The sequence below is a fragment of the Phocoena sinus genome, chromosome 1, assembly GCF_008692025.1.
Source record: "Phocoena sinus isolate mPhoSin1 chromosome 1, mPhoSin1.pri, whole genome shotgun sequence".
Classification (NCBI taxonomy): domain Eukaryota; kingdom Metazoa; phylum Chordata; class Mammalia; order Artiodactyla; family Phocoenidae; genus Phocoena; species Phocoena sinus.
This window is the reverse complement of record NC_045763.1, coordinates 102,425,976-102,446,990: the sequence shown is the minus strand read 5'-3', so window position 1 is coordinate 102,446,990 and position 21,015 is coordinate 102,425,976. Positions and strand designations below refer to the sequence as shown.

The window sequence follows — 21,015 nt, the reverse complement described above, 5'->3', positions numbered from 1 at the left end:
AGATTTAGAAAGTATTGAAATGCAATTTCTGGCCTACCACAGATATCTTGTCTAAAATCCCAGGGTAAACATTGAAGGCTTCACCTGTTTTTCACAGTCAGTGCCTAAAGCTATAAATAGGTCTAAAGCTCATCTGTCTCCTTTTAGCAGAGAAGGGTCAAATTACAGGGGCAAAGCAAAATAATAAAATGAATATCAGCGTGTTTTATACTGTCAGTCAGTCATCCCCACAGTCTCCTGTCTCTTCCTTTCTACTGTGCCATCCTAGAATCAAGGATCCCAGCACAATGCCTCTGTTGAAACTTCCAGGTAGGTGTGCAAAAGTGTTTGTAGAGTTCACTTCTTTTAATATGCAATCAATCCTTTAACTATCATGTCAGCTCGGGAATCCTTTGTTTAAGGTTCATAGTATTTTTAACTAATACATTTCAGGAAAAGACAAGACAAGGTTTCCAAGGGGATTTTGGTTCTTAGTTTTAGGAGGGAGGTAATTTTCTAAAACTGTATCATGTAGTAGCATCCTTGATGATCCCAGTAGAAAACGGTGTAAGATATTTATTATCTACTCTGCTAGTCTAAACAAAACCTGTGCTGCCACACTTGGGAGAAGGGTCCTATAAAATGTCTTTAGCTACACCATTAGCTGAAAATCATGAGAATAATGGCAACATTAATATTAATCTGTGTATTCTGATGGTTCACAATCCAGGTTTGTACACAGAGTAATTTTCAAAATAATAATTTGTCTTTTTCATTATAAAAGTAATACATTTCATGTGAAATAAAAAGAGACATTTCACTGAAAAATAAGAGTAATAAACACTCATTTAGAGAAACTGAGAAATTTAGAAAAGTAGTTATAAAAAAAAAAACCCACAATCCTCAGCATCCAAAGATAACTTTTAACATGTTAGTGTTTTTCTTTCAAACTATTTTCTTTGAAAATTTAAAGAATTTTTTTTAAAAAACCACAGTTGAGATTATATTATACATGTGACTTTGTATCCTGCCCTTTTTCTGGCTTCACATTATAACTTAATCAGTTACCATGGCACTCCAAACTCTTCCTAAACATCATTTTAAATGCTGTATAATATTCCAATTTTCTTAACCAATCCCTTACGTTCCTTATGTTTTTTTAAGTATAAATGTGCTCTGACAATAATATTTGTACCTAAAGCTTTTTCCATGTTTAAGGATTCTTTCAGAATAGATTCTCAGAAATGGCTGTTTGGTAGGTGTTAATTGTTTACCAAAGAATCTGTTTTCGCTTACCTGCAATCAGCATTGTATGAGAGTTTCCATCCCTCTTGATCAGGTTTTTAAAAATCACATTTTACAAAGAGTACCTTTTTAAAATTATAAACATAAATTTAAAGAGACAAATTAGAAAGGAAAAGAAAACGAAGAGCTATATAATAACTATATTCCCAGGGTTTTCTATTGGCAGCAAATTGTAGAAAAATGGAAGAATGAGCTTTAATAACACATCCCACCACACCCCTTTCTTATACCAACCTACCTATTTCTATTCCAAAGCATTGATGAGTAGCCACATATATTTTATCTTGTTCTATTTTATTTCATACAGCTGAAGAAAAACGTGAGTATTTTGGGCTATTTTTCCTGCCATTTGCCAAAGTATCAATTTCTAAAAGATACTATTCTTTAATTCAGAAGCATGTGTATTTTTCAGCAGTGTTTATTAATGATACCATTAAAAGCCAACAAAGATTTATAATGACCATAGATCTCCCATAGCATAGCAAATGCACTCATGAATTTTCCTGCCTCCAAAAATCCCTTTTTTAAAGAAACCTCAGAGGACATTCATTTAATATTCTGACGTAAAATAATCTTCTCCTTTAGACATTAGTTAAGGGGATCTACTGAGTCCTGCCGTAGTGAACCCTCCTCCAATGCAAAAAATTCCATGGTGAATTTTTGTGACCAGATAAAGTGAAACCCATTTTCGATAAAATTGTAACTTTTTATGTATGTTCCCCTCCAACTCAAATCAGACTTGTCCTTTGACGGACTGATAGTACTCATGGTGCCTCCGAGTTCCTCTATGAGATGCCATGTGGCAGATGAAAGATCTACAACCTGTCTTTCCTACACATTAATAAAGCACTGCTGAGAAATAAGCATGTTTTTCTGGGTCTGTTGGGTGAAGAAGCAAGCATGGTATTTCTTTTCTCAAGAGTTTTGCACTTCCCATGTTAATAATAATAATCCCCAACTTCTGCATAGTACTGTGTAGTTTTTAAAGTATTTCCTGTTCAATCTTTACAACAATTCTCTGAAGTTGACATTGTTATTATTAATATTCCTCTTTTATGATGATGAACACTGAGGCTCCTAGTGATTATATGGCTTTACCAAGGCCACCCAGCTGTCACAGACACTTTTTCTCACTCCTAGTCCAGTGTTCTTTCTGCTTCACCACTCTACTTCTTGTTTCTATTCTCTTATCTATTCTCTGTCTAAATGTGGATGTCCTAACCTCAAGACGTTGCCACTCAGATGCTCCATTATCTCAAACATGCTCAAAAAAGAACTCAGCAATTGTCTATACAAACCTCAGGGAGTCATCTGTACTTTACTCCATGAATTAGGTTGTCACCAAATCTTATCTACTCACCTTTTGAAATGTCAGTTTCACTCTTTCCTCTCCCTAATCGCCACCACTCCCTGAAGTATTTTTGAAAGGCAAAGCTTTTGAATTAGGAATCAAATTTCAGCTGTAGTTACACGAAGCCAAAACAACTGGTTGATTCAGTGGAAGGAAATATCAACCATATAATTTTTTGCGATAATGTAAGCTACTTCTTGAGAGTAGAGTTTCTACTTTTCAACTGTCTATAGTGACTTAGGGAGGTACAACCTAGAAAAAACAATGTTTAAAAACATGAAACAGATAGATATGTGCAGTCCCACATAATGGATGCTTGTTTTGGAAGAGCCAGATCTCAAGCGAGTAGGATTTGGTTCCTGGGACTCCATTTCCATACTTTCCTTCCTGAGACCTCCAAGAGCATTGCCACAGACCCATCATGACAAGCCAGTTGCATAGTCATCTTCATTCTCCTCCTCCTCATCATCAGAGCCCACTGGCCTATTTCCATTTGCTACCCATGGTACATGAAGCCTCTTCTAATTTCTGCTTGTCATTCATCCTTTAGGTGCATGTGCTTGCCTGCGATGCTCAGGGAGGAATGATACTATTTCTGGGGAACAGTTGGCTGTGGGGTGGGGAGGCATTCTCAGGTCATCAAATGTATCTACTTAGTGTTTTGTTCGTTCCTTCATGGATCCTGGTGCTTGCCAAAAAACTAGGGATAGCATCCAAAGATGCTTGTCAGTTTCAGGAAGTGCTTGAGCTCAACGAGACAAATAGATGCATGAAGTTCAGCCAACGCATTGGGCTTCTCTGTTACTCTGCTGTGACAAGCCAGGTTTGAAAACTGGCTGACCTGACTGTTAGCGTTGGTGAAGTTATGAGTCAATTACTCTCATTTCCAATGTATGCTTCAGCCTATACTAAGCCATACCGTTTATCGTTTCCTTAATAACCCTAACCTAACCCCAAATACCAAATATCAGTCTGAGCAATGCTACCAAATTATGTCATTCAGTTTAATCTGGTGTTTTATTTTCCTTTAAAAAATTGCTCTAAAAAAGCATTTTCACATACATTATCTCACTTGATGTCACAACAGCCTTGTGAGTGAGGTTTGTAGGTATTAGTATTCCCATTTTATACATAAGGAAACTGAAACAGGAGAAGGTGAAGGAGTTGGTAAGTACAGAACAGTACTTGAATACAGTACACTTACCTAAATTGTAATTGAAAATGTGTCATTTTGGAGACTTGTATAGACATTGAAGGGGCAGCAGGAGCGAGGGGATCTATGTTTCTGCATGCAGTTTGCTTTGTCATCACATGAAGAATGTTTCTGTCTTCTGCTGTTGCTCCAAATATCCAGCTGTTTGCCATTCTCATTATTTGCTACCTGCTCTTTTCTGGAAATACCAAGAGACTTTTAGAAGTATTGGAGGTTATAACTACTCAGATGGAAACAGCTGGATGTCTGGAAAACACAATAGAACTTAACAGAAAAGCAGATACTTGATGGCCATCACCACCCTATATGATAAAACTGGTTGTCTTGTATCCAAAGGATCTTGGGGTTGTTCATTGCCAGGCTAAAGGTCATCCTTCCACCCATTTTAAGAATGGAAAAATTAAGGCAAGTAAAAGTAAAATGGGCTGTCCAAAGGTCACTCATTATGGAAGGTCACATATCCACAAGAAATGGGACTCCCAACACTAGGCAGTAAATATTAGCGATTCCCCTCCCCCCCCAACACCAGCACATCACCAAGTCATCAGGATTTGAAAAAAATGAGGTTGTGATGTGTGACAGAAACACAATATCTGTCTTATGAGGAAGAAAGGCCCTAAAGTACACATTTATTTCTCAGAACTATTTAGATCACTTATTCTGTTCAGGAAGAAGAACACCAAGGACCAACAACCCTATCCACATCTTTAAAACCGTCAGAAAAATTCCACCAACCTGATAGGAAGGACTATGCTGCATGGTTACTATGAAATCAAACTTAGCCCCGCCAGAAACAGGTGATCTTGGGTTAAGTGCTAGTCCTGCAAGAGCCCAATCCCATCTTTAGGACCCTCTAAAGTGTGCTGTAAGAATCTGACCTGTGATTCTGAGAATGGATTTCCAAGCTATCCACACAGAAACCCACTAAAGAGAGGATAGGCATGAAGCTCCATCATGTTTCCGGCACACTGGGCGGAGAGCAGGGGAGCCATGTACCCAGGGCAGTCCTTAGCACTGTGCCTTATGTGTAGCAGAAACTCTCGGATGACTTCTGAGAAAGTGCTTGAACACTAACACGTGAAAACGCCTTTTAGGTATTGATGATGCAACACGGAGCTTTGCTGAAAAAGTGTTTGCCTCTGAAGTCAAAGATGAGGGAGGCCATCATGAGATCTCCCCTTTTGATGTGGATGAGGTCTGTCCAATTTTGCACCATGAGATGTGCAAACACCTATTCCAGCTGGAGGCTCTGTCCACCCCCACAGGAGGCAGGAGGTAAGTGGTGTAAGTGGAATGTTTATTACGTTGGGACACAAGGAAGGGGAAATGTCAGGGCAGATGGTTCACTCTGAATGGTGATTCAACTTGGGGGAAAAACTCTGTCAGAGTTAAACCCACACCCCCCCAAACACACACAGTGAGTACACTAGGGCGAAGCGACGAGGACAAAAAAGAAGAAAACAGTGGCCTTCCTACCTTCATCCAATCTGCCTTTAGTTGAAGCATTCCTGTTCACCCAAGCAAGAGGACATGATCTACCACGTGATTGTTCCAAACCAAAGTGGGCTGATGGCTGCTTTTCCACACCATATAGAAACTGGAACTCAAGGGCCTCATCTTTGGACTCTGTACTTAGTCAGCCTTAGTGTCGTGCTGCCTGAGAGGAATCCTGCCCTTCAGCCAGTCTGACCTCCTCCAGGCCTCAGGGATACAGCTCTCCGTTTCTGCCCTCAGGCGCTGCCCATCCTATGCCTGTGATGTGTATCTACTGCCTTCCCTGAACAGATCCCTCTCCACAAAGTCCGCTTATTTTCCCTTCTTTGAACTACTCTAGTACTCACTACCTGTCACCATGTGCCACAGTTTAGTTCTCAAACCTGTTATTGACCACTTACCTGGACCCCCCTCCTCAAAACACTCCCCTCCCCCAACCAGCTTCATGGGGAGGTCATTCTGCAGTCCTTCCCTTGGTTTTATCTCTTTAAGGAAATGACAACAATCCACCTTCTTTGGCATCCCCCATAGGACCTAACATAGGGCATGGGTCAAAGTAGAAACAGAATAAATACATGTTGATTTGAGGAAGTAATGTTGATCAAGCAACTTACAAGTTCCAGGTAGTGTGCTAAGCGTTTTATAAACATTAAATCTCACAGAAATCCTGAATGGTAGACATTATTACACCACTTTTTTAGAGAGAGAGACAGAAGCTCACAGAATTTAAGGGACATGCACCAAATGACACAGGTACTAACTGACATAGCCTGTGCTTACTGCAGCACCCAGACTTCCTGTTCTGCTGGGAGTGGGCCTCCTGTGCAGGACAGTGTCATGCTGAGAGTCTTCTAGTACATTCCCTAAGACCCACTTTTCCAAGGTATACGAGGACGAAGGGAACACTGCAACATGATACCCCTTTCCATAAAGTTGGATCCTGTTTCTGACACCCAGCCCACATTTAATTTTCACTCTTTTTCCTCACAATGAAATTGTATAGTGGAACATCAACTTATCACAATGAAACTCGCAATGAAGATAAAGTTAACTCTTTTTATTTTTCAATTTCAAACCGAGAAAAAAGCGTTCCTTTGGACAGAAGACCATTAGTTTGTCCGTTCCACAAAGTGAAACATCTTCCACCAAACTGTCCCACACTGATGAATACATTTCTTCGTCTCCCACCTACGAGACCGTGCCTGATTTTCAGAGAGTGCAGATCACAGGCGATTATTCCTCTGGGGTGAGTTGCTTCTTGCCCCTCACATGTAGCTGCTAGAAAGATACTCAGCTTGATTGTTTCAGCTTCTTTCCTTCCTCCCCTTCCTTTTGAAGAAGGTGTTAGCTCACCGGTCCTTTGCTATACTTCATTATCACACTTCAATACCAATATGCTGCAACTTTAAAAAAAAATTATTGAAGTATGATTGATATACAATGTTGTGTTAACTTCTACTGTACAGCAAAGTGATTCATTTTACATATATATATATTCTTTTTTATATTCTTTTCCATTATGGTTTATCACAGGATACTGAATATAGTTCCCTGTGCTATACAGTAGGACCTTGTTGTTTACGATACGCTATGACATATTTCCGTTTCGCTTTTATCATCTCACATAATTTCTCCTCCTTTATCTCATTTGCTTGCACATGCGAATACGCAGTAGAATGTGATGTGTGTGTTACAGAATACAGTGGACAGATTCTGGCAAAAGGACCAAAGAGAGTAGCAACTGAACTAGTCTCACTGAGGGCATCATAAAGCAGGAAAGGGAGCCTCAGGGAGGCCCGGGGGGCAGAGTGGGGAGGGGCTCTTGGGGAAAGATGGACCCAGAGCAGACCTAGAATGGAGAGAAGGGCTGCAGGTAGGATTAACCAATCAAAGAAAACAGATCAGGAGAAAGAGAGAGAAAAGAGGAAAGAAGAATGGAGAGAAAAGAAGATGAGAGAGGACTTCGCTGGCAGCGCAGTGATTAAGAGTCTGCCTGCCGATGCAGGGGACATGGGTTCGATCCCTGGTCCGGGAAGATCCCACATGCCCTGGAGCAACTAAGCCCGTGCACCACAACTACTGAGCCTGCGCTCTAGAGCCTGCAAGCCACAACTACTGAGCCCACGTGCCACAACAACTGAGGCCCGCGTGCCTAGAGCCTGTGCTCCGCAACAAAGAGAAGCTACTGAAATGAGAAGCCCGTGCACCGCAACGAAGAGTCGCCCCTGCTTGCCACAACTAGAGAAAGCCCGTGCGCAGCAACGAAGACCCAACGCAGCCAAAAGCAAATAAATAAATAAATTTTTTTTTTTTTTTGCGGTACGCGGACCTCTCACTGTCGTGGCCTCTCCCGTTGCGGAACACAGGCCCCGGACGCGCAGGCTCAGCGGCCACGGCCCACGGGCCCAGCTGCTCCGCGGCACGCGGACTCTTCCCGGACCGGGGCACAAACCCGTGTCGCCCGCATCAGCAGGCGGACTCTCAACCACTGCGCCACCAGGGAAGCCCTAAATTTATTTTTTTAAAAAAAGAAGAAGAAGAAGATGAGCGAGAGGTCAGAACATTCTAATGCAGCTGCTGTTTTTCGACCAACTGTCCTTTCCAATTTCATAGCTGATGCTTACACAGTAGATTATTGCTTGGAACAGATTCTGGTATGCCACAGGGATAGTAAACTCAAGTTGCAAACAACTTGACCTGCTTGTCCTCTCCAGAACAGTTGGTCAATAAATAAATCTCTGCCACACGGACTTGCAAAATCAACATCATATTGGTGAAACTGCTGTTTAGCCATTGGTCTGTGCTCCAAATATAGTTTTAATGACCGGTCCTAAACCCTCTTCTCATGTAACTGACCCACTTAGGGTCAGTCCCAAGATATTTAAAAATGACAGAGCAATGAAATGGACACTATTCTTGTTTATTCGTTTTCTGCCTGGTAACATGTGTGCTCTACAAATGGCAGGGATTTTAGATGCTAAATAACTGAAACGAAATGTTTAATAGCAACGTGGAAAACAAAGTTTGGAGAAGGCCAGAGTTCAAGAAAACCACAAATATTAAGTGACAAACTTGATCCTTATGTGCTTGGTGGAAATGAAAAGAGGAATAAAAAGAAAGAAGATGAGAGGAAGGACAAGGCTCACAGAAGTCAGGGATTAGCTTCTCCTCCTATAAAAGCTGGAGGGCACCTGAAACCTTGGTCTGGAGTCTTTTTCTTTCTTTTTTCTTTTGTCTTTTTTTTAACGTCTTTATTGGAGTATAATTGCTTTGAAGAACCAAGTATGTGGCTACACCGGGTAGCTGAAGGTGGCTGAGCTGCTGAGCTACACTCCACCTAGTTGTGGCCTGTACCTGAATCAGTCTTTGCCTTTATAACTGAACAGAGAGGTAAAGGGGGAATTAGGGCTAAGTTCCCAAGGCCATTCATCCCAGATAACAAATTCATTGTAATCAGTCCTTATTGAGCACATACTCTGTGCCAGGCACTGTGTGCTAAGTGCTAAGGACGAGAAGGTGGATAAGATCCAGCTCTTGTCCTCAAGGAGCTTTAGATGGCTGGCCCATTAGATAGCAAAGGAACAAGCATGCTATTGGAAGCAGACCCCCAGACCTAGCACCTGTGCCAGACTCTCTTGGTCAAGGTCAGCAAGTCATTAAAAAGAGTTCAACTGTTTAGGATTAATATCTGGACTTCAAACCATTGGGAACAAGCTTACATTGGTCCCAGAAAGTCTTTGGGTTCTGATGATGAGCATGCAATGATTTAGAGTTATAACTGTGGGCATGTCAAGCCTAGCCAGGAGTTGGGGATGGGGGTCAGGGAAATAGGCCAGTTTTAGGAAATTTCCAGCAGTTCTAAGAAAATTTTACTCTATAATCTCTGTTTTTAGTCCCAGATAAAATTCTGTTCAAAACCATCCCAAAGAATGACTTCTCACAGGATGATATTCTGATCCGTCTCTAGCTACAGAAAGTAGTGCATGGGTGACAGGGTTTGAGGGAAGTGTGACACTTTACTCCTTCCCCAATTTTTCCCACACTGACCAGCAGGTGATCTGAGTTCTCAAATTACACCAACATTGTCTTTCAGTTGAGATGTTGTCTTCAGAAGCCCATACTTAAAATGTTCTTTTGTTACCTGGAGAAAGTATTGTCCATGTTAGAATGGGTCCTTTTAATCATATTTGTTAGATAATCACTGCTATCTAGCAAAAACCAAAAACAAATATGGAACTGTAAGGAAAGACTCATAGGACAGACACGTTTTGCCAAGAATGGAAGAGCGATTAAAACTTCAGGGCCTGCTCCTTGAGGGAGACCCAGGGCCCAAGTTGAGTGAGAAGTAGGAGCGGCTCAGCAGGGGCTGTGACACCCAAGAGAGCTGGGAGGCGCCAATGACAAGCTTTACCCACTTCTCCAGTTTTCACAGGAGCTACTCTGAAATTTTCTTGGTAGGTTACGGTTGAAGATTTCGAAATGGTTTGCAAAGGTCTTTATCGGGCATTGTGTATACGGGAGAAATATATGCAGAAGTCGTTTCAGAGGTTTCCAAAAACCCCTTCCCAGTACTTGAGGAACATTGAGGGTGAGGCTTGGGTAGCAAATGAGAGCTTCTATCCAGGTAAGTAATTTTCTTATATAATGTCTGGAATATAGCTTTAGGTTTAACTACTAACTGTTAAAAGTGCCCCATGATTATAAGTAACCCAGTTTTAAGATATCATAGTCATCTTTGGCTCCATTCTCTCTCCCGCCCAAGTGCCCAATCACTTGATTCAGTCTGTACAATATCTCTCAGAACCGCCTCTCTTCACCATTCCTCAAGCTCTAATTTAGGTGCATATTTCTCTTTGTCCAGATCATTGCAATAGCTTCCTAACTATTCTGTTAAATTCTAATCTCACTTCCTTTCAGTTCATCCTCACTTTGGTACCAGTTATTATAAAACAGATCTGAGCACATCCTTCTCCTGACAAAAACCTTTAACTACGCCCCCTACAAAATTAAGTCCAGTCTTGAGCCTGGCATTCAAGGCCTACCACCATCTAGCCTTCTAACTATGTTTTATTTATCTGCTATTTATTTATTTTTGGACTTGCACACTCAATCTACTTATAAACCTACCTCCTTTACTCCACCTTTGAACTCTTTGTCCTGGTTGGAAGCATATCCTGTTGTCCATTTAGTTCAGCACATTCCTGCCCCTGTACTGTTGCCATGCCATTCCCTGTGCTGCATTGCCCTTCCTTTCACTTTTTTACTATATGTCCAAATGTCCAGATCTGGTCTCATCCTTCAAGGCGCAGCCCAACCATTATCATTTCCTTCCTTCCTCTGACCTCTGTATAAAAGTAAACTACAGGTTTTGACTTTCCATAGCACTTTATTTATATATCTCATTTTTACTTTCTTTCTTATATAGTACATATTTTAAAACAATCAGATTTTAATAATTTCTATTGTATACCTGTATCATAATTTATTTAATCAATTCCTATATTTAGGCGTTTAGATTTCTGACTTTTAAAAGTTTCTCTCCAGGGCTTCCCTGGTGGCGCAGTGGTTGAGAGTCCGCCAGCCGATGCAGGGCACACGGGTTCGTGCCCTGGTCCGGGAAGATCCCACATGCCGCAGAGTGGCTGGGCCCGTGAGCCATGGCCGGTGAGCCTGCGCGTCCGGGGCCTGTGCTCTGCAATGGGAGAGGCCACGGCAGTGAGAGCCCTGCGTACCGCAAAAAAAAATAAAAGTTTATTTCCAACAAGGTTACAATAAACATCTTTATTAAGACATTTTTGTACAATTGCTCTATATCTTTAGGATTAGACTTCTAGAATTGAAATTCAGGGGAGGCAGCTATTTAAGGTTTTTGAACTATCAAATTGTTATGTTGTTTAAAATTTCCAGTTCTAGAGCTTCTTCTCTTTAATTCCTTTTAATATTAAAATCCTAGTAAACATGTTCCAGTTTGGTAACTCATAACATTGGTTTGTTCATCTTCTATAGTATTGACATTTAGGATGACTTGCCTTTGTTTCTCCTAAATTATACTTTATCTCTCTAGTATATTTAAGAGTAGGGACTCGAAAGTTTATATTTGACATAGCAATGTACTGTCTCACTTCTTTCGTGTTCCTTATCTCAGTTTTGGATAGAAAATGTGCCAACATTTTCTTTTTTCTTTCTTTTTTTTTTTTTGTCATCAAAATTTATACAGCAGTTCTTTTATATATATATATATATATATATATATATATATATATATATATATGTTTCTTAGTAAATTTATTTATTTATTTTTGGCTGCGTTGGGTCTTCGCTGCCGCACGTGGGCTTTCTCTAGCTGCGGCGAGCGGAGGCTCCTCTTCCTTGCGGTGCGCGGGCTTCTCACTGTGGTGGCTTCGCTTTGTTGCGGAGCACGGGCTGTAGGCACGCGGGCTTCAGTAGTTGTGGTACGTGGGCTCAGTAGTTGTGGCTCGCGGGCTCTAGGGCACAGGCTCAGCAGTTGCTGTGCCCGGGCTTAGTTGCTCCGCGGCATCTGGGATCCTCCCGGACCAGGGCTCGAACCCATGTTCCCTCTATTGGCAGGCGGATTCTTAACCACTGCACCACCAGGGAAGCCCTATACAGCAGATTCTTATTAGTTAACCATTTAATACATATTTGTGTATATATGTCAATCCCAATCTCCCAATTCATCACGCCACCCCCCTAAAACCTAAAACTGCTCCAAAAAATTGTCTATTAAAAAATAACCACTCTAAATTAAGACTGATAGAGAAGCTTGGTTTAAATAAGGAAAAGGCCCAAACTCTACATTTTAACGGTAGTTTTACTTTTATTTCTACGCAGTTATCTCAAATGTTAATAAAATGCTCTTAACAGGAAGACTTTAACAACTTTAATAAATAATGAAAATGGTTTGTAAGTCGTATTGCAATTATATAAACAGCAATTCTGAAGAACTTGAAAGTCATTCTTACACTAGATAAAATGTTATAGTTATTTTATACTACTAATTTAGTCACCTTTGGGAAATAATGTAAAAATAAACTTTAGCTTAGCTCTGGATAATTACAACTTATGACATACAGAATTCCATACAAATGAGATCTTACAGTATTTAACTTTGGTTATTTTTATGTGGTCATTCATTCTATGTGCTGATATATTATTGTGTGTTTTATTGAAAAAGTCTTTACCCCTCCCATGAAGAAGAGAGAAGACCCCTTCCGAACAGATAACCTCCCGGAAAACCTCGGTTATCACCTCAAAATGAAGGACGGTGTGGTTTACATCTATCCTAATGAAGAAGCAGCCAGCAAAGAGGAGCCTAAGCCACTTCCTTACCCAAATCTGGACACCTTCTTAGATGATATGAATTTTTTACTTGCATTAATTGCTCGAGGACCCGTGTAAGTGTTAAGACCTAAACTACTGCTACTATTACTACTACTGACAGTAAGACTACGTATTAATTAATTGCTTACAAGGTTCAAACACTATGTTAAAACCTTCATGTGCATTGTTTCTTTTTCTCCTCACAATCGTTCTATGAGGTGGGTATTTTTATAACTCCCGATTTACACGCTGAGACTTTGACGAGTTAAGTGATTTGCCCAAAGTCACACAGGTGGCTGAGACAGGCTTTGAGCCCCAATCCTCCCTCATTATTATTTGTGTACAATTTTGATGAAAAGATTAAGTCCTTGGAGCCCAATACTTTTCAAGTTAGATTAATGCAGAGTAAGCCAGTTCCATTTGGAAACAAACATAATAGTTTTCTACAGGTTATAAGGGTCCTGATGGTTTTGAAATTGTGACTGTTTTCCTTAGATGTCTGGAACTTTTTACAATCATGATTTAATTTTCACAGTAAGACCTATACCCACCGGCGCCTGAAGTTCCTCTCCTCCAAGTTCCAGGTCCATCAGATGCTCAATGAGATGGATGAGTTGAAGGAGCTGAAGAGCAACCCCCACCGGGATTTTTACAACTGCAGGAAGGTAAACATATTCGGTGCTCAGGGATCATTCCTGGACAAAAACATTAATCCACTTATTTCTTGAACAGAACAAGAAAGATACTGTTTTTCTGATTCATGTAAGATTTCTACAGGTTCAGTAGAACTTCATGAAAGGAGATAGATGAGTCTAAAAGATTAAAATGCCTTTTCTACTGTTTTCTGCATAGAAAGGTTTATCACATTATTGCCATAAAAAATTATAGTTATCATCAACAACAAAAATAATAAAAACGAATAGAACCTCAAAAACCACTATTCTAGGATTTGAAAGGTCTTCACTCTAGTCCTCTTTCTTCTACTTCCTGACTGTAAGACATTGCGGGGGAAGTGATTAAATATTTCTGAGTTTCAGTTTCCTCATTTGTAACACTGAGAAATATATCTGCTCAATCTAGCTCATAAGAGGATTGTGAATAGCAAATGGAAAACTAATCAACTAGAAACACTTCCAAGATGTGTTCTGACCACTTAAATGATTGCAAGGAAGTGGGAGTAGGAAATATATGAGCAGAGGTTTGGGACCAATCCCTGGCTCAGCCACCTGTATAACCTTGGGCAAGTTACTTAATCTATCAAAACTTCCGCTTATAAAATTGTACTCATAAAAATACCTAACTCATAAGTGCCATCATTGTGCCATGGCTTCATCATTTCAACCTTTCTCCCTTTGGGGCTGAAAGCTGTAGCAGCTGCTTCACTTCCAGCTGTGTCTCATGGGTGGAGAATTGTCCCCAAGACTTTTGTGTGGATCAAATGTAGGAAGTACATTTGACGCACAGATATCCAGGAGAAGCAGGCAATATTACTCTATCCAGCCTAACCTTTCACATCCTCACAAGGGCACAAAAAGGTACTATGGGTTCATTCTTTGCTTGGTCACCTCCACCAGCTGCCAGGTCACACCCCTATCATATACTCCTTTCTCCCATCACAGTGGGATTGGCAGGCACCACAGAGAAGCATAACTCAAGCTGATTGTTGGTTTTTCTTTGTCTGAATGTACACACAGGTTGATACCCATATCCATGCAGCCGCTTGCATGAACCAGAAACATCTACTGCGCTTTATTAAGAAATCTTACCAAGTTGATGCTGACAGAGTGGTCTATAGCACCAAGGAGAAAAATCTGACCCTAAAGGAACTTTTTGCTAAATTAAGAATGCATCCCTACGACCTGACTGTTGATTCTCTGGATGTTCATGCTGTAGGTTGAAAAGATAATGTCAGTTTCATCTAATACTCAGAACCCCACACGCCTTTCCCCTACAAACTCTCCCTTCTCAGAGAACGCTAAACTACGTGGGCTTACCATGCTAACTGAAAGAACCCATGGACAATTTTGAGGTTCTCTCATTGTCAGCTGTATTGGATTCCATTCTTGGAGCCCAAGCCCTTCTCCTGTTTTGTTTTTTGGTTTTTTTTAATAAATTTGTTTTATTTATTTTATTCTTGGCTGTGTTGGGTCTTCGTTGCTGTGCATGGGCTTTCTCTAGTTGTGATGAGCTGGGGCTACTCTTCATTGTGGTGCGCATGCTTCTCATTGTGGTGGCTTCTCTTGTTGTGGAGATGGGCTCTAGGCACAGGCTTTAGTAGTTGCAGCACGCAGGCTCAGTAGTTGTGGCTCGTGGGCTCTAGAGCACAGCCTCAGTAGTTGTGGCGCACTGGCTTAGTTGCTCTGCGCCAAGCCCTTCTCCTGTTACCAGGCCACTGTTCCTTGTGGCCATTCCCTAACTCTGTGTTCAGGCAGCTCTGATAAAGATATACTTGTGCTCCTGTTTCCTGATGCAGGGACGTCAGACTTTCCAGCGTTTTGATAAGTTCAATGACAAATACAATCCTGTAGGAGCAAGTGAGCTACGGGACATCTACCTGAAGACAGACAATTACATTAATGGGGAATATTTTGCCACTATCATCAAGGTGAGGAGAAATCAACCAGATCTATGGTACCTGGCCTGGTTCTTGAGGAGGGGGAAGAAGAGAGGGAGGGAAGGAAGGAGAAAAGAGGGAAGGAAGGAAGGAGGGAAGAAGAAAGGGAGGGAGGGAAGAAGGAGAGAGGGAAAAAAGAAAAGAGAAAAGAGGGAAGGAAGGAAGGAAAGAAGGGAGGGAGGGAGGGAGGAAGGTTGCTATCCCTGGGGTCAGGCAATACACAAATTAATGTGATAATTTCTTCTGAAACATTCACTGTAATGATTTTCAAAGACCTTGATTCCTAGGACAGAGACCCTAAGGGTGTGGATTTGGGATTAAGGACCTGGCTCTTCCAGGCTTTTGGAGTTGTAAGTTCAGGAAGAATTAGGATCAGAATCCATCCTGATCTTCATGACACCTGAACATTAGGAGGCAGGAATGACAGGTGCAGTTGGGAGATGTGTGTTTGGGGAGATAGGGGGCATATGAAAAGCTGAATTTATTTTGCAGCAGTGCCTTGGGATTTCATTATCTTTAGTCTGACTCTTTTTCTCTCTAGACTCCATTACATCCTATCAGTCTTTTAGCCCGACTAGCTCCCCCTCACCTCTCAGGCTCCTTACATCTTAACCTTGATAGTTTTCCTCTGACTGCCTTTCACATTTCCTCTGTTCTTCTTAGTACCCATCTCCTCTCCCTAGACCCCACAGGTTTAGACCCCTGAGGGACCCGTGGGAATTCCTGGCTTTGGACTCCTCTCTTGGCTTTGCAGGAGGTAGGTGCAGACTTGGTGGACGCCAAGTACCAGCACACTGAGCCCCGCCTGTCTATCTACGGCCGCAGTCCTGATGAGTGGAGCAAACTCTCCACCTGGTTCGTCCGAAACCACATCTACTGCCCCAACATGACATGGATGATCCAGGTCCCCAGGATCTAGTATGTACCCACCCACTGGAAACCCTGAAGCCTGCCTTCCTCCCACCTGCCTCACCTCCTCCACACCAACAAGGAATGTACATCACATCTGGACAGAAATAAGCTTTGTTAAACAGCACTCAGTACTGGGGCCCGGGTGCCTGTTTTTGTCCCTTCTGGGTTTAGCACTCTTGATGACAGACAGGAGTTAGGAAGATCATTTCAGTTCAGTTTTCTAACCAGGTTTTTTGGTTTTGTTTTGTAAAACAGGGGACTTTATGCAGATCACAAAATAACTTCTTGAGAATGATTAAGACTTAAGATAAGAACTATATATATTTTACTATACATTTTCTTTCTCTTGGTCTTCCTCTCTGTGTCCAGTTCACTCTTTCCCATGAGCATCTGTACTGGGGTGTACCTTTCTTGTATCAGAACCTCTACCACTGTCTGTCGATTGTCTCATCTACAAGTGCTCAAGTTCTCCATAATTAATGAGTATTTATCAATGGTATTATCACCTGCTAATTACTCATTGCCCTCAGGGATGTTCATATCATTGATCTTTTATCTAACTTAAGTGTTTATATATTGTCTAGCCACCTACCTCCATGCTGTGTGTGCCCTGTGACAACGCAAGAGTTTTATCCTGTCTCTTTAGCCAAAAAAAAAAGTAGCTTTTTGACTGGAGTAAAACATCCTGTCTAATATCATTAAGGAAGAGATATTAAAGCATTAGAGTGTGGTGGTTAGAAGCATGGGCCCTGGCTCTGGACTGGCTATGCTTGAATCCTGGCTCTACTAGCTGTGTGACCTTGGCAAGTTGCGTGACCTCTCTGTGCCTTAGTTTCATCATCTTTAAAATGGGGTCATAATGGTACCTAATTTATTGTGTTTTATGAGGATTAAATTAGCTAATACTTCTGGCCACTTAAAAGAGTGGATGGCATATATTGAGTGCTATATAAGAATTTGCTAGATTGCCCCCTGGCCACAGCATATCATTGGTGTTCTTGATAACTGTTTCACGCTCACGATACCACACACGTAAAAATCATTGAACCTTTCATGACAGAGTTCCCATACTCTTCATTTTCTATCTGGACTTAGCTGTGAACGTTTAGTTTTCTCACCACAGAGGATTTGTAGAAGATATAGGGGCATGTGGTCGAGCAAGAAATTTATACCTCCTATGCCAAACCCAAACTGAATCCTTCTTTATGGGTAACCAAGAAGAATGTACCAGAGTGGACCTAGGATGGAGACACTAGGTCTTCTTCTGAACACGGCATTTAGTCCTTTGCTTGCCTTTGGTCCTTTGCTTTGAACTATCAGTCCAAAAAATATTTTCCTCCTAAATTCTCTTCATTCCTGCCTCTAGTGATGTGTTCCGATCTAAGAATTTCCTTCCACACTTCGGAAAGATGCTGGAGAATATTTTCATGCCAGTGTTTGAGGCCACCATCAACCCCCAGGCTCACCCAGACCTCAGTGTCTTCCTCAAGCATGTAAGCATGGCCCTGAAAGCCTTCCTACGGCTGCACATGAACCAGCCCGCCTACCTAACCATGATTAATTCTTGATGCTTATCTCTGACATTTGGTCCTTGCCTTTGGAAGCTGAAAGTTTGTCTGAGGGCCGGGACCCTGCCTTCAGACTGAACCCAGTACGTGGCTCACTCTTCCTGACAGATTACTGGCTTCGACAGTGTGGATGATGAGTCCAAACACAGCGGCCACATGTTCTCCTCCAAGAGCCCTAAGCCCCAGGAGTGGACCATGGAAAAGAATCCATCTTACACTTACTACGCCTACTATATGTACGCAAACATCACGGTGCTCAATAGCCTGAGAAAGTAAGTAGATGAGAACTGGAGCTAGAAGGAGATTCTATTTAGCACACCTCTTTCCTCATACATTGGCACCCTAGGTGATTGAGGGCCTACGCTGCTGGGATGCTGCCCGCTGGCCCAGAGCAGAAATTTCTTTCCCTTGTCTTTTTCTTCGGTTTCTTTATTTATTTAGGGGCAGGAATGGACAGTTTGGAGCCTTCAGTAACTTTCACAGTTCCTTTTCTTTGGAAGTTTAGGAATTTACACTAATCACTGTACAATTTCCTATAAAATTCCATACATTTTACCTTTCTTGATATATCTGGGTAAGGAATAAATAGAGGACTATCATAATGGGGTTTTCTGGAAATGTTTCCCCGCTAAAGTGTGAGTAGGAGAAACAACGACATGGTGATATTGGTAAACGTTGGGTGGAAACTGAAGATGTTTCTGTTCAGGTAATCAAAACTTCCCTCCATACCCTCATATCCTATGTTGTCTCTTTTTTCAAAAAGCCTGTGTTTGGGAAGAATTAAGATTATGATTTGGAATTGTCAGTTTTGCTGAATACTTTGGATACCCCACTCCCTTTCAGAGTGTTCTGGTGTTTCCTACCAGATTTTCTTATAAATCGCTCTATGCCCAGCATTGTTGCCAGGTCCCAGTCAGTCACCTGTGATTGCTATAGTAGCTCCGTTTCCCTAGGGAACGAGGCATGAATACGTTTCTGTTCCGACCTCACTGTGGGGAAGCTGGAGCTCTCACCCATCTCATGACAGCATTCATGACAGCGGATAATATCTCTCATGGCCTGAATTTAAAAAAGGTGAGTTGGAAGCTCTCTTCTCAATATTAACTTTTATATTGGAGCTAGAGGAACAGCATTTTTTCCCCTTATCATTCTGACAAGTCATGATCAACACTGGAATCAAATTAAAGTAGAGCAAAAAAGATTTTTGAGATTATTTAGTGCATCTCATTTTACAGAGGCCCGGAGAAGTTAAAGGAAGTTGCTCAAGATTACCTAGATAGTTGGTGAGGGAGGAGTTAATGGAGGTCGCCTGACTTGCACTTTAGAACTCTGACAAGGGATAAATCAGAGGCAGTTTGGCTTACCTGAAACTGGTTTTCACCAGATTTCATGTTATAGCATGTTTTAAAATGCCTCTGGTGTGAGTCAGAACTTTCTTGTAGAGAAAAAAAATGTTTCAAGGTGAAATCTTTTGCCTAAGATGGGCCATCTAACTTAGACAATTAAAACACAAACAACTGGGTTTGACGCAATGCTTCTGAAAATTGATCCCAAATAAATTTCTTCTAAATAGTATTTACATTTAAAAGCTATTATTCTTCTTTACAAGGGGATTTAAAGAATAGGTGATAATTTTGTTGAAAGGTAAAACTTGAGGTAACCAGAAAGTTTTAACTTTTCTAGTTTGTATCCCTTTTTCAACATGAAAAAAAAATTTTTTTCACTCTTCCTTTACAGAGTCCTGTGTTACAGTATTTGTTTTTCTTAGCCCAGATTCCCATCGCTATGTCGCCATTAAGTAACAACAGCTTATTTCTGGAATATGCCAAAAATCCGTTTTTAGATTTCTTCCAGAAAGGGCTAATGATCTCACTGTCTACAGATGACCCGATGCAATTCCACTTCACCAAGGTACACATATGGAATTTTGAGTAATACAAGTATAATTTTGCTGAAATATTGTTTACCACCCAGAATTTTAAAGTCAAATCAAGATATTTCATTATTCTTTTTGTGCAGGATGTGGGTTATTTCTTTTAATGCATTCCTTTTTCTTCCTTTCTTCTTTTTTTTTTTTTGGCCTCATTTAAATAAATAACCCAAGGAGCCCCTAATGGAAGAATATGCCATTGCTGCACAAGTCTTCAAGCTGAGTACCTGTGATATGTGTGAAGTGGCAAGAAACAGTGTTCTGCAATGTGGAATTTCTCATGAGGTAGACCTGCCCTTGACTGGCTCTCCTTCTGAGTTTAGAATTTGGCAACTTGAATATTGAAAAATTAGTTGGGGAAACATGTTGAAAAATTATTTCACAAATCATGTGCAATTACTATGGACAGGGACTAGAAAAAATTATTCTGTCTCTCTGGCCATGCTTTTTGGGCAAGGGAAATAAAATATAATTGATTTCTCAGCAGACCGTGCACATTGAGGTACTGGATGAGTGCTTTTAATGGTTTATTGTTTTCCTCTTGCATAGCTAACATAAGGAAGGAATCTTGGTGGAGGATGTAATTATTGTCTATATCAGGGTAAAAAGAGACAACAATCATTCTGTTTCCTGTTCTCTTATAGGAGAAAGCAAAGTTTCTGGGCGACAATTACCTTGAAGAAGGTCCTACTGGAAATGATATCCGAAAGACAAATGTGGCCCAAATCCGCATGGCCTATCGCTACGAAACCTGGTGTTATGAACTTAATTTAATTGCTGAAGGCATTAAATCAGGAGAATAAAACAAATAAACCAAATAATAATATGGGTGAGATTTTCATTGTAGAGTGTGAATAACAATAGTTACCAGTTATTGAATCCCTACTACAAGCCAAAGATTGTATTAGATATTGTTCCATTGACATTATTTCATTTAATGTTTTGCACAATTTTATAGGTATTATTACCTCCATTTTGGGGAAGATGAGTAAACTGAGGTTGGTGAAGTTAATAACCTGAACAATTGTACAACACAGAGAATATAGCCAATTTTTAATAATAACTGTAAATGGAATATAACCTTTAAAAATTATGAATCACTATGCTGTACACCTGTAACATATAGTAGTGTACATCAACTATACCTTAATTAAAAAAAGAAATGACCTTTGATAAAAAAAAAATAAGCTGCACAAGGATGCACCTAGTGAGAGGTAGCAATGGGTACCTGGGTTTTTCTGACTCTTGAGTGTCCGTGACTTCCAGGCAAAACGGTTATTAAGGCAGGGCAAAAATACAAGGAAATGA

At 40.8% G+C, this 21,015-nt stretch overlaps 1 protein-coding gene across 2 annotated transcripts; it reads left to right on the top strand.

The window, feature by feature from the left end:
- Positions 1 to 149: 149 nt before the first annotated feature.
- On the top strand, positions 150 to 20,531 carry AMPD1 (adenosine monophosphate deaminase 1). 2 transcript variants are annotated; one of them, XM_032640071.1, is made up of 16 exons: positions 150 to 309; positions 1,592 to 1,603; positions 4,943 to 5,123; positions 6,423 to 6,588; positions 9,801 to 9,966; positions 12,538 to 12,757; positions 13,219 to 13,348; positions 14,378 to 14,572; positions 15,157 to 15,288; positions 16,052 to 16,215; positions 17,576 to 17,702; positions 17,886 to 18,049; positions 18,731 to 18,851; positions 19,515 to 19,688; positions 19,882 to 19,992; positions 20,352 to 20,531. In XM_032640071.1, the coding sequence occupies exons 1-16, from the start codon at positions 189 to 191 to the stop codon at positions 20,508 to 20,510; spliced, it is 2,343 nt and encodes a 780-aa protein (XP_032495962.1). In that variant the 5' UTR covers positions 150 to 188; the 3' UTR covers positions 20,511 to 20,531. The 2 variants fall into 2 exon arrangements, with proteins under 2 accessions (XP_032495962.1, XP_032495971.1); XM_032640080.1 differs by lacking the exon at positions 1,592 to 1,603 and having other exon boundaries at positions 20,352 to 20,525.
- Positions 20,532 to 21,015: the final 484 nt, after the last annotated feature.

What these genes read in the sequence shown, in the direction of transcription:
- AMPD1 (XM_032640071.1), top strand. Translation starts at nt 189, where the DNA reads ATGAATATCAGCGTGTTTTATACTGTCAGTCAGTCATCCCCACAGTCT. An exon ending in ACCCCCACAGGAGGCAGGAG is followed by an intron (nt 5,124 to 6,422) that starts GTAAGTGGTGTA and finishes TTTCAAACCGAG; the next exon opens with AAAAAAGCGTTCCTTTGGAC. An exon ending in ATTCTCTGGATGTTCATGCT is followed by an intron (nt 14,573 to 15,156) that starts GTAGGTTGAAAA and finishes TTCCTGATGCAG; the next exon opens with GGACGTCAGACTTTCCAGCG.